At 45.2% G+C, this 14,271-nt stretch overlaps 1 protein-coding gene across 2 annotated transcripts in view; it reads left to right on the plus strand.

Moving 5' to 3' along the window:
* KCND3 (potassium voltage-gated channel subfamily D member 3) overlaps positions 1 to 14,271 on the plus strand; it is a 118,322-nt gene that overhangs the window by 78,703 nt on the left and 25,348 nt on the right. For both annotated transcript variants that reach the window (XM_009960757.2, XM_009960759.2), the window contains exon 2: positions 11,227 to 11,389. In XM_009960757.2, the coding sequence (XP_009959059.2) occupies positions 11,227 to 11,389 (163 nt within the window). The remainder of the gene's footprint in view (positions 1 to 11,226; positions 11,390 to 14,271) is intronic.

The raw sequence follows: 14,271 nt of genomic DNA on the forward strand, positions 1-14,271 counted from the left end.
TGCTTAAAAAGACAGAAAAGAAAAAGATGAGGATAAAATGAAAGCAAAAACCCAGCATTTCCTTTAAGCTGACATCACAGTTAAGAATTCAAGACAGGGCAGGGAGCCTTCAACACTCCTATTAGGTGAAAAGTCTAATTGCTCAATGCACTGACTGCCCTCTCCAGCCTGTGTGTTTTCTGAAAAGATTTCTTTCGCAGAGAGCTTTAAGGTGCTAAAAAACCGGATTCTACTATCAGGTAATTGTATAAGGTTTAACTGCAAGTAATATGAGGATTCATCTTGAATTAATAATGAATGAAGTCATTTAAAAGGCCTTTAGTGTATGCAGCCAGAAATAAATAATGCCTTAATCTGGGACATTTTATTTTCCATTAACACTTTTTAGAAAGCCCATGTTACTGAGAAGAGAAGCACTCAGTTGCTAACAAGGCAGATGTCTGTATCAGATGATGGTCAGATGGACAATAATACCAAGGACTTTTTCCTAATATTTCCTGAGTATTGTTGATGCTTGGTGGCTGTAGAAAACAAGAACGTTAAAAACATTACTTTGGGTGACAACGAGAAAACCCAAGATGAAGGGCTCACTCAGTGGTGGGTGGCTGCAAACTTGCCATTTCACTTTAATTGGCCTGATTTCCATTGAGGTGTGCTCCATACTGGATAAAACACACCTCTGCTCACTTACAGACAAATTATAATGACTGACACACTAGTAAAATGGTAACAGTGCTAAAGTATAAACTAATTAGCCACTGTGTGCACGGTGACTTCTTTAAGCATGTTATAATCACACGCTGGAAGGCAAGACACCTCTGAGCATCGCACCTGACGCTGCGACTTCCCATGCCTGCATGCAGGGAGCAGCCCTGCAGCTGAGGTTAACTGGGACTAAATGAATGAACAAGCCAAAAGGTCAGAGCAGAACGCCTCCTTACGGCTCCCACGCGTGCCACAGCTCTGGGGTTTAAGGGCCAAAGAGAACCCGCGGGTGGTGACTGCCCCGTACCACCGCAAGGGCTAATCCTGATAAATGGATCTGAGTCCTAGTGCCCACATTAGAATTTAAATTAAATTAAATATTGACCGAGGAAGAACTTGCTGTCAGGTTCAGGGTGAAAAGCTTCAATTACGAAGGATGTAGGAGTCCTTGCAAACAACATCACACTTTCACCTTCACAGGGAACGAAACCCCCAATATGGAGATACACAGCAAGGGGCGGGCTCTGTGTCAGAAAAGAAAGAAAGAATCGAATGGATTTTTTCTGCTCATGTGTGACAATAGATCCCCACTGTTAGGGCAAACCAGCAAGCTTTGCCTTAACCAATAATGGCGAGTTGAAGGGCTAAACAGTAACTTGTTGTGAACATACACGCATTTTCCAGTTCTGCTGACAACAGACACGCTTCGAGCAAGAGACTGCTCTAGGGACCCACACAAGCCCCCGACGCTGCCATTACTGGGTCTGAATTTGCAGCTTAGAACGGGGAAAAAACAAACAAACAAACAAACTTTCCTGGTTCAGGGAACCGAGGACCTTTGGCATTTGCCAAACACAAGTGTAGGGAATGATTCTGACTCTTTTCTTGTTGGACTCTTCGTTATTCCACCACTTGCCCGGCAACACAGGCAGACTTCCAGTGTGCGATCAGCGTTGCTGGAGGGATTGAGGTGCATCAACATGTGGCAGTCGCTCTTCACTTGAAATTCTCTAGTGCGCAGAACTTCAGAAAGGCACTAAATTACCACGCACACCCCACACCCCCCCCACTGGTCCTGGAGTCCATCGAAATGTTTCCTCTTTACAGAGGTCTTCTGCTCAGAAAAATAACAGCCCAGATTACACCTTTGGTGTTTCCTGCTAAGCCTTCTCAATAAATCGCAAATCAAGAGCAATTCTGTCAATTGGAGAAAGATGGGTCTAACCAAAAAAAGCCTAAGAAAGCTTTTTCTGCTACATCTATCACTACCGAAACTGAGATTTGAGGATCAAAAACTGAGATGACAGCATAGCTGCTTGGTGATGCATGAAGCAAAAGAAAACTGAGATGACTTTTTGCTAGATATATCAGCTTTGCAAGAACTAGAAGGAATAGAGCTTCATCTGAAAAGCTGAATGAATAAATATTAGGAATAAAAGGCAGTAAGGTGTGGAGGTTAAGACTGGAGGTATTTTCTGCAAAGTGAAATTCAGCTTTTTTTATATTGATTCTACCTTGAAGTCAATTCCTCTTTTTCTCTGAATAACTGGTAAATCAATAGTTTAAATTTTCCTCTTTTTTTTTTTTTTTTGGTGAAAAACTAGTTAACACTTTATTAAGTGGTCCTGGAGAAATCTGAGGTGTCATAAAAAAGGAAACATCCATTTCTGTTTGGTGAGAGGTGTATGACATAGTAAACAGCTGTCTCCGTTAAACAGTAGACAATCACCCTGCACATCATTTCCGAGTTATGTAGGCCGACGGGATGTTCCAGATTTCAGTCCTTACGTTTGTTACCTGCTGCTGTGACAGTGACACCAAGGATCAAGGCAGACAGTCCACATCTAGCATTAGGGAGAGCAAACAGGAGGACTCTAACACTGCCTCTAGAAATGCATGTGCTGGCAGAGCTGAAATGCAGCAATTCTCCATCCAGAGAAACGTAATTTCTAACAGCAGAGTGAGGGGAAAGGGAGAGGAGTAATGACAGTGTATTAGCTTGGGTTTGTCAAACGCAAGGAACAAACTTTCATCTTAGCACCATTTAAAAAAAATACTTGAACAAGCATGTGATCATCCTTTCAGTGAACAGGAATTAGGTACGTGCTTAATATTAAGCAAGTGCTGAAACAATGTGCTGAACTGGGATCACTGTGTTAACTGGTAGAGGTTCCCCATTTGTTTTGAATAATTCCTGTCGGCTACAACAAAGAAAGACTTCCAGCAGTTGGCACACATTTGAAAAATGATGAAGAGCAAAGAAATCACTGACTGAGAGTGTCAGATATGGCACAAGTCACAATCTGCAGAGGTGAGGAAATTACAGAACCTGAGTCAGGGGGATGACAGCATTAGCGTGGAAAGGATTATTAGTGTGAAAGGTATTAATAGAGGATATGCAAAGAGGCTCTCCTCTCAGCACTCCTGCGACTGAAGCAGAAGATAAAGTTGCTTATGCTGCCATGAAGAAAACCATTCCCATCCTGCTGCGGCTCCAGTCCAGCCCGCAGGGCTTTAGGAAGAAACATTCATGGTCGCCCCATCTCTCACACCGAACAGGTTTGCAAACGCACGGGTCTCCTTGCAGGACTTGCTCGCGCTCCCATGTAATCCCTTTCTCAAAGGTCTTTAGCAATATTTCTTCCCCTGCTCCTTTTAATGAATGGTAATAGAGAACACTTGATTAGGAGCCTTTCATCATTTTAGGACTAGGGGCTTTAGCTTTCTGACCTACTTTCCTTGCCAATGAAACTCCATTTTTAGCTTCAACTCAAGGTCTGAATGTTACCCAAATTCAGACCATCTGTTTTAACTGCCTACAGGCTGAGGAGTTGATCCAAGCCAGGAAGAATAAATGGAACCAGTGTGTGCATATATTAAAGTATTCTCAGCCCTCAGTGTATTAAATAACCTACTCTGTTTATTCCTGGGTCTACATAAACATTCGTGGTTCTCTGGGCAGTGCCTGCTGTTGCTGTATAGAATACATATGCTACCAGTTGCTCTCGGAGACCTTCGGCCAGGTCACCTTTCTTCTAAAAGTACAGGAATGAGCAGGCTACAATTGACCCCAAACCCATCTAATCCCTTCATTTGGCTTTGGAGAGGGCTGGTACAGGCTACCCAGAAGTACAGATGCCTCATAGCAAGTCATTAGGGAATAACCTGCCTCTCTTTCTAATTCCCACTGTCAGAGAAGCAACAGAGCTTGCTCAGTGATCCTTTTTCGTCCCAGGTGATGTAACTACATGATCTCAGTGTTGATAAAAAGACAACTGACCCATCCTTTCGTGGTCAATCTCTAGCAATTTCCCCACAGCATCTTGAAACAGTGAGATATCCAGTGAGATAACCTCTTGCACTGTACAGAAATCTCTCTCAATTTTAAATGTCCTGTCTTCCCATTTCATTGCACATTCACTTCTGTTAGTGTGAGAAAAGGGCCTAACAGCATCAGACCTTTCTTCACGATTCCAGATGCATCTCTCCGTCCTTTCATTACACCAAAGTCAATAACAAACATGAATTTATAAACCAGAACAAAATTAAAAAGGCGACCTGGAGAATCCCTACGAAGTAACAGCTGACCACAGCTTTTCAAAAAATCCAAACGCATCCGAGTACGGAGGATAAGCAGCCTAGCACTGATACGCATCCCCAGCACCCACCCCTCGCAGCTTGGCCGAGGGATGTAATTTCGGCAGAATATCTAGGGAGGATGAGAGCTTCCATGAAAACATTAACAAAGAAAATATGCCAGGGAAAAAGAAAACTGTAGTGTAAAACCAAGCCAGATATTGCAGAAGTTGAATACTCAGCTGGGGAGCTGCCCAGATCAAAACAAGGCAGGAAATAAGTATATTTAATGTAAAAGAACCCTAGCATGAAATAGGCTCTGTGCTTCCCTGGACACAGCTGATTTGCTGTTCAAGTCTGTCATTTGACAGCCTGTTTATAGATTCTCTGGCTCCAAAGCCATTACGGCTCTGTTTACAGCACGCTCTGTCAGGAGGCACCACAAGCCTCCCCACGTGTCAGGTTTCTCAGGCACTCATCAGTGCATCCCCTTCCTCCGAGGACTGGTACGTTCAAAAAGCTGACATTAACATCCCAGACTGTCCTTATGGACATAGACTACTGAGTCTGTGTCTGCAAAACACTCTCAAAGAACTTCTCCTGTAGTTTCAAACTATCACGCCAGCACTCACTAATTAATCCTCACAACACTTGCCCAGGGCAGCTCTGAAAACATCTTGATCTCCCTTATGGATACGGAAAAATCAGACAGAAAGTGAACCTGTCTTTCCTGAGGCCGTAAAACAAGCCCCTGACAAAGTCAGCCTCCAGGAGCTCCCCACCGCTGGTTGTGTGTCGCGTGTCTGCCTTCCATCCATCAGACGGCATCACTGCCTTGGTAGCTCCAGAGCCCTCCTCCCACCTTCCCCGTACCCAGGAATTTACTACAACTCACAGGAAAGTTTGTATGCCTTTGCTGAAAAAGGCAACAGCACCTTTGCAGGCCTGGAGGTATGAACACACGACAGGATAAAACCCAGCCGGGTGGGCAAACGGCACACGAGAGCGGCAGCTCACTGTGCTCCAGGGAGCTGTGGGTTTTGACAGGGTGACTCCAGCGAGGTAGATGAAACAGCCACTGTGGCAGAGGAACCGCAAGTTAAACCCTAACCAAAAGATCTCACTATCCTCAGCCCCCGCACCATAGCTCTTAATTCCCTGTTCGTTTGTCACGTGCGAAAACAAGAAAGGAACGAGTGGGTTTTGCTTTTGTTTTCATTGTGTCATTGGAAGTGACACAATCATTATTTCACCGGAGGTTCAAGGCAGCATTACCATGATTACATTGGACTTGTACCTATTAAATGGAGGGACACGAGCTCCTCTGAGCTGTCAAATGCAATATGCAAGGCAACTGAAACATTCAAGCTGAATTTTAGATATTTTTTTTCTCCTTTGTGCAAATAAAAACATTGCACAGCGATTTCCTGACAGTATATACAAGGACCTCTTGCACCTGGAAAGCTACATGCTAATTCCATGCTTTACTCTCTCTCGTTCATGCAAAAGGCTTTCAAAATCATAACCTATTGTACAGCACATAATGTTATTATTCTGTCCTTATTGTCCTAAAACCAGAAGCTTACGGGCTGGAGTGAAATCGTCTTTTGACTCCACTGTGCTGGGTGAAAAGTTAGAGAGATACAGAAGCTCTGAAAGAGCTGTTAGTGCCCGTATGGGGCAGAAATACCAAATTGCCTGAAGCAGCATTGTTTCTGTTTCCATCCTGCACAAGGTATTCCATCTTTCACAGGCCGGGTGAGGAAACCGCAGAGTTTCGCACCACTAGGCAGGCAATGTCCCTTGACCGCTTAAACACAGCGACCAGAAGCAGCACAGTCCCCTTCTGACCGTCTGAGCCACGGGCCAGCCGTCCCCACGCCCCCGGGCTGGCTCTGCGACCTCAGCCGAACCATCGGGGGGGCACAGGAGCGGGCACCAGGACGCCCCAAGCGTGCTGCTCCGTGGGGCCTGGCCGCCCTCCCTTGAGCCAGCCCTGGAGAAGAGGAGGGCGGTTGGACCTGACGCTCTGCCCAAAGACCAGTCTTTTACTGGTCAGAAGGAAGGAGCTGTGGTACGGGTTTATCATTTTTCAGCGGCACTCTGCATCTAGAGGAGCCAACGGAGACAACAGCTACACAAGGACGGTAATTTGCAAACCATGAGCCCCTCCCAGGGGGCATGTCTTACACCGGCCAAAAAGCTGTGGCATACAAAGGCTGCTGGAAAAGAGCATCCTCTGAAAAGCTGTTTCCCAGTCCCCACAGAGCTGTTCTTGCTGTAGCACCTTTCGATGTCCCTATACCATAGGATCTTCCACCTTTTTGACCACAATTCCCTATTTCTAGGGCTGTGAATGTTGCACGGAGAGACAGGATCATCAGAGATGCTGCTGAGAGTCTATTTTTAGAGTGAGTCATTTGATGAGCTGTTCGGCACCTTATTTATTGCTGTCTCCAGCTGGGGAGCTAAGCACTGTCCAGACACCTCTACTGCTAAAACCAGAACTCGGAAGCAGTGACCTCTATTCGGTAACATTTTCTGTACTGACAGAGAAAAAAACAACAGCACATTATGCTGTCAAGGCTAATAGCTTCTAATTAGGGTGAGCGACATATGACCCCTTTTATATCCAAAGAACACAGAAGTCAAACTGCAAATAAAATTAAAAAAAAAGCTGAAATTCTGCATTCACAGTCTTTCCAGTCTAAAGAGTGACCACTTAAAAGTAATTCCTTATTTAGTTTTTTTCCTGGTTTGTCTGTTTAAGGCTTTACTTGAACTTTACATTAATCATACAGTGAGTAGGAGTCTCTGTTCAGTGTCTCCTTGGTAGGAAGTGGGGCTTTGAAGGGACACCAGGAGAAGACAAGGGGACAAACCAAAGCTACGTCGTTGGCAACATGGGATACGTGTGCAGAGACTCCAAAACCACTATCTGTGTGCAGAGAGCGCACTGAAGGGACTGCGGAGCAAGGGCAGCTCCTCCCAAAGGGCGCAGACCTTTGCACGCCCCGGTGCTTGTCTGGCAGCAGGCGCATCTCGCCTAGCACAGCCAGGAAGCAGAGCAACGAATTCAGCAACTGAAAACTGGCTGAATCTGTTGCCATCTAACCAAATTCCTGGGAAAATAAATAGAAAAGATGTTTATCTCTAGGCCACGTACAGGCTGCATCTACTCCGTATTTCAGTACAACTGCCTTGCATTATTAGTGTGTGCGACACAGCAGCACTTTGGGGTCACTGCTGAGTGTGGGGTATAACCAGAACATGGGAAGCTCCTGTTGTGAGGAACCGAGCACCTACTTAGCCAAGCAGGAGAAGAATAAGTAACCAATTGCCATTTCGTAATGGGGGGCTGAGGTAGAGGAAGCTGAAATGATGTCCTAGAGGTCACATTAAAAGTCTACTGAATTTGCAGCCTCCTGCTGTTTTATTACAGGCTCAAACATCCAGTTAGACCCTCTGAATATTAATCATTACCCAACTCTTCTATCTTCTTGCTGCTTTAATGAGATTATTGATTAATTACTTAAAATGCACTTTCTGTAGAAGAAATTTTTTAGGTGACAAGTTGCCTTTTACTCAACAAATTAATGGGAAAGTTGAGTTCTCTCATCCCAGTCTGGGGAAAAGAAGTTTTGGGTTTAAAATGTCCAATTAGTACTAACTGAAATCCAATATTTGAGATTATTCGACACTGTATCTGTTACAAATATGCCATGTGGCCATTAGCACCTCGTGGTACCATCAGGACAAAAGTAGTTACTCCAGCAATTAACGTTGCAGTAGCTGCATATGTCAGTACAGGAGCAGAACGATTGCAACTTTACAGGTTCATTCCAAACCCCACCATAGTCAAAGTCAAAGGGAGGCCTCCTGTTAAGCACAAGGGGATCTAGATCAAGCTCCATCCGGGTTCTACTCTGAGCAAAAAGCTGGGACATTTCCAAACATCAGCATCACTCACATCACACGTCAGCCCTAGAAGAGAGCTGCGAGTGCACGACAGGCCACACGAACCCAGAGGGACGAACCCACAGCGTTCACCCACAGCCAATGCTGCGGTAGATCCAGACGTCAGCGTTCCAAGTTTTAGGTCTTGCTCCTGTGCAGCCTGCTCCAGCCCGTGCAAAATTCCCCATGGCAGCTCCTCTCGTAATAGTTCAGCGAATGAAGTTCTACACATCCCCACGCGCTCTCAGACAGTTTGATCTTTCCTGATGGTGTTTTAAAGCACCTTCTCTGAAGTCCCAAGTAATGAGGTAACTCTCAGTCTGCGTGTAAGAACAAAACTCTACAAGACAGACTGTGAGCCAGACACTCATTATTGTACTTTCTACAAATGCACAGAAGGGCTTTCTCTCAGTGCTCCAGGTCACTGAGATCATGTTTGAGGCATATGATTAATTTTCAGCCTTATTGTGTTAAGGGGTGGCAGGAGAAATACAAGAAAGACTTTTTTTTTTTTAGAACAGCATTAAATGAGGCAGAAGACTTTGTCGCTCAGTCAGAGCTTTTAAACCACTTTTGCACAAAGCAGCAGCTAAAGAGTTAATAGCCATAAATAGCATTTTATTGATCTGAGATATTCTGAGGGGTTTTAATGCAAGTGAAGGCAGGAAGAGGATTTTGCTTGACATAATTAAGCTTTAGCTAGCGAAGCCTAAACCATTTAAAAAAAAAACAAACACCAAAACCAAAAAACAAATAACCCAAAACCCTGAAGATGACAAAGAAAAGCTGTCACTTAGCCTAAAACTAAGCCTCTCCTGGGACACAAGTGAGTGTGACAGCCCAGCGATGATAATCTTTTACCCAGCTGCTTGGCCACGCTGTCCAGCCACTGAGCCCATGAGAGACTCCCAGGAGCACGCAGTTAATGTGTAGTAAGTTCTGCTTTTATTCAGAGACCCTCAAACCAGCGGGTTCTTGGATGGGGGAAAGAAGTTCAGCTGATAAAAAAAGGTGTTTTCAAATACTTGGTTTTCCCCTTGGACATAAATTATTCTTAGCACAAGGATATTCCCAAAAAAGCTCTTTGTGGTCATACACAGACATCAAAGTTTAAAAAAAAAAAAAAGCCTCAACTGTAAATCATTTTGGTTTTCAATATTTGCTGCATCAAACACCAGAGCATCCCAAAGAAGAGCATGGCAATCCCAAACACCACCTGACAGCAGCTAGGGGCCTCTCCAGATTTCAAGCACCCTGAAACAAGGGATGTCTTCCTTAGGCTCTGATTTTCATTTTAGCATCCTTTCCCTGCCTACTGCAAAACTTCAGCGCTGCAACACGCCTAGGGCCTCTCTTCTACTCCAGGGTGTAGCCAGATCACATGAACCTGCTTGTAGTGGGATTTCACAGAGTACAGTGTGTCCTCCTGAGGCACAGAAGTACTTTGGAAACTCCCGTACCCCAGTGGTTTGTACACAGCCCTTTTGGTACCAGGGCTGGTTTTTTTCTAAATCTGTTGTTATTTGGCCACTTGCTTTCCCCTTTCCTCCACATGAAAGTTTCTTCAATGAATATTGGTATTAATACACATTTGCATACAAACACGTAATAAACGGCTCACTGAAGGAAGGCCTCTGCACGCTGTCAGTGGCTGCGCTAATCGTGTTCCTGCCCTGCTCCGGGGGCATTAGCCACAACAGAGCCTTCTGTTACCCGATCAGAACACACTGCGATCCACATCCAGCTTTCCGGACGGGTTTTCACTTGCTTATCCACCACGTGCAGAAGAAAGCACCGAAGTCACTTCTAGAGGGCCAGCTGCAGGGGAGGAAGGGCCTCCCGGGGAGGTTACCACCACCCCCGCCGCACGCAGGGCACGACACCTGCGTTGCCAACGTCTGGTGCCCGCTGGATACCAGAAGCGGTGCTGCGAGGGGAGGGAGTCGTGCGTGACGGCACGGCGGGTTCGAGTTAAGAGGTCCTACCGCCCGGGATGCAGCCCGGGGACTGCATTGGGCCAAACCGTAAATCAGAATTCAAAATCCCCGCTGCCTTGCCTATAACCCAGCAGTCGGTGAGCCAGCGCGGTCCATCAGGTGCCCGAGGCCCAGAGCAGTTTCAGCACCGTGAGGGAACCACAGCCATGCTCCTCCTTATGGCACCGGGGAGTAGCCATAAGGCAAAGCACGTTGGTTTTCTTCATAGAAGAGTAGTATTAATGCTTAAGTATAAAACTGCTGCAGAAAGCTTTTGCAATATGCAAAGTGAAAACACAAACAGCAAAGAGGCACTCGGCGGAGCAGTGATTTCTGTCGGGTGGAATCCACAGAACCTAAAGCAGCAGCACCTTCCATCTGCACAAAAGGGATTATTCCATCTCACATTCTGCCGATATTATTTAACATACAAATTACAACTGTTCAATGAGGATTGCTGGGTCAAACCCAGAGGTTTGTCTGAATATTTTTCAGCTGGTCTCATATTCCTGAGAATTCACCCTTTACCGAATCCAGACTTTGAACAAAGCCCAAATTTCTGACTGTACAGATGGCAAGGGAACTGCCGGGTTTGAAATGGAAGCGTAAATCAGTCCTCATTTGCACCTGGATACAAGGGAATGAAAACACATGAACCTGCCCACAGGCAGACGTGCAGTGTTAGGTTTGTCAGGGCCCATCTGCATGGAGAGGTAAGTACTAAACAAGCAAGGGTGTGAATTTAACTCAGCAGCTGCCTGAACTGGCACACCTAGTCCGCAACTGAAGTCCCTTTCTTTGGTTTAGCTTAATTCATTGCCAGAGCGTGGTGCAAACGGTCACCTCCAGGAGGACAGCACCACGTGAACGGGTGCTGGCATGGCGGATTTCCCAGCCTCAGTGTCTAACCCGGACACTCGCACTGCTGCGCGCTCAGGGAACCTGAAAAGGCTTTCGGTGCCATTGCGCTTGTCTGAAGGAGGGGCTTCCTTTTTGTTTTTTCCCCCTCTAGTTATGGTGACATGGTGCCCAAGACAATTGCTGGGAAGATATTTGGCTCCATTTGCTCCCTGAGCGGGGTGCTGGTCATTGCTCTGCCGGTTCCAGTCATTGTTTCCAACTTCAGCCGAATTTACCACCAGAACCAGAGAGCGGACAAGCGGAGAGCGCAGAAGGTAAGCCGTCCCGCGCGGCCACCTCCTCGAAAGCTCAGCAGCTGCCGGGAAATCTCAGCCCCTGCTTGTCACCACGGGGGTCCCGAGACACCAGTGACAATCCCGAGCCTCGCAGAGGGCAGCACCTACCCCTCAGGCTCACTCTCACGTGCAATTGTAACCACCCACACCCGCAGAGACAGCAGCGAGTTCAGGGCACACGCTGCGTACTGGTGGATCTTAGAAGATCGGAAGCAACAGGGCTTTTCTTGCTCACCTTTGCTACATATCAGTCTGAAATAAATATACACAAATACCCATAAACCCTTAAATCATTAACAGGAGCTGTTTATCCTTCTGGCTGCGTGGCTCCTGTTGCCTCTCTCGAGTTTTGAAAACATCCATCAGAAACATGTACTTATCAGTACACCTACCTCCTCAAAGCTGTAACACAGACAAAACACTGGGAATGCACAAAAGGCCCTGGAAACATGAGGGGAATACTGAATATTCCAAAATCTGAAGACTTTTTACCAGTATAAGCTCACCGATTTACTAAGAAAATATAAGATTTATTATATCTCCATTCCAGACTGCTAAGTTAAACCAAAATCAGGTTTTTACAACAACTGCAAACTAAAGGTCTGGGGCTGTTTTCTCCCTATGAAATGCTGCCTGCCAAAAATTCAAGACTCGGGGGACCTGATGGAGAATAGTAGTAGAAAGATGTTCTATTTCTGCTTCAGGCGAGCATCTGGGCTGTGCCTACTTCTTGCATCTCAGGGAGCTGACAGCAGAGCGCTGAGATACAAGACCTACAAAACCACGAAATCTGGCAGTCAAAACACATAAGGAGCGTAGCAGAGAGAGAATCACACAGGAATGAGCTGCAGTCTCCATAGGTCGTGCTGGGCTTTACACATACCTGCATTAGGTTTGGCATCGCACATGTGAAACATCAAACTGCAATAATTTTGGGAGGTGTTTTTGAGGGAGAGTTGTTTATCTGATCAGTCATACAACATAATATAGATTAAAAACAATGTAAAGGTACCGTAATGGAAGTCCGTTCTGTACCACACACTGTTCAGTCAGCAGCCAGACAGCAGGAAACCAGTATGGATCATTACATTCATTTAATGAATTTAAATGCTTTGCAGAGGGGGTTGACTAATGTGAGGCTGCACCCAGGCATAAGGTACCTGGATTTAACCTGCAACAGGAACGTGCTAGGCGTCAGTGAGTGGAAGGACTGCAGAACTCCCGTGGGGGGTTGTGAAGGGGAAAGCGTGCAATAGCTCATTTAAACAGTCAAAGACTTTGAGAGAAAGCCCTTGTTCTACTGAAGTGGCACACAAACAGTGAGAGAAGAACCCGTGTTCCAGTACAGCCTAGGCAGCAAATAAATAGGCAAGACAAATGGACAATTTTTTATTATTATTTGTGCATAACCATGGATCACAGTACAAAGAAGCTCCAGAACTGATTCCAGGTCTGTGCTTTCGGAGGAGGTTGTCCTCTCCAGGCAGCATACTGAAGTTTCTTGCTCTGATTCACCTTTTCCTTTATTTGTTGAACTCTATCCATTTGGTGACAAGAAAATGTACCACCACCTTTGATGTCGATATGATTGATTGCAGCTTTTATAAGGTTTGCTGTATTGACACACAGAGTGTATAATTTTCCCCCATTTGAATTTCTAATTCCCTTAATATTGGATGAATTTCTGGGCTAAGAAAGTTTTCCCAAGTCAGAAGTGTGAGTAATTTTCACATGATCATCACTGCATGAATACTAAAGAGAATGAGAGAGACAGAAGCACATTAATAACGGTCTCTCTGGAGATGGTCAGGACATACAGAGGGACGCTAAGAAACTGTTTTGATAGTGTACTTGTTCCAGCATCATCCTCCGGTGAATTCAATCCCTTCTTCAGCAACAGGAAAGTTTTAGTAATGGTTAAGACTCTGTCCCCGTCTAATTAAAGATACAAAGACATTTGCACGGCTTTTTCAAAGAAGTTGGAAAAAGCTCTTTGCACTCTCTCAGTCCCTGAATAGGAAGAGCCATCAGTCGCAGCTCCTCATAAGCAGAGTTTAGAGGATACAGCTTTGAAGAATTAACACAGACATCTTTCCTAAGTTTCTAGTGTGCTAAATAAATTATTTTTCTCTTTTAATTGAAGAGTAACTAATTTGTAGGGTATGTATTAGTATAAATACTGCAGAAGAAGTTCTATTTCATTCAAGAATCATAACAGTTACAACGTACAAATAGGTTTCAAGACTAGGCTAGAGACCATATTTATTTGGTTTTTACCTGAGACTGAAGTTTTCCAGTGAGAAATAATAAAGGCAAAAGTGAAATTGGCTGGATGTGACATTCCCAGATTTGAAGGTCGAGGTGTGAGTAAACCTGGGCTCTCCAGCACAGTGGGAGTTTGAGGGAAAACAGGAAAAGGCAGCACAGCCCCAACGCCCCCCTGGGTCGTGATGGGCTCAGTCTTAACTTGGTCTCTGACCTACTGAGGAGGCACCGGTCTGGCAGGAAGAGGTACTTAAACAGCTTGAATAAAGTACGGGGAGGCGGCTGTTACTCATTGGCATCTATTCTTCCACTAACTGAGGAGAAATGTTCCTTAAAAAGGAAAAAAACCAAACCAAACCAAAACACAAAACCCAAACTACCAGTGGTTTAATCACCTTGAAGATAAATTCTTCTTTGCCAAACCTGCACTGCAAGAGAATTAATTACAAGGAGATCTGGCAATCTTCATTTATTGTGCTACGTCATCAAATTCTGTCCTCTGGCATGCAGCGAGGACCAGGTCAATCTGAATGGAAGATGAATTGATCATTTCTGACAAGGTTCATTTTGGTAAATTTTTTTTTTTTCCCCAAAGA

This window comes from Leptosomus discolor, chromosome 21 (genome assembly GCF_034619465.1).
Source record: "Leptosomus discolor isolate bLepDis1 chromosome 21, bLepDis1.hap2, whole genome shotgun sequence".
NCBI lineage: Eukaryota > Metazoa > Chordata > Aves > Leptosomiformes > Leptosomidae > Leptosomus > Leptosomus discolor.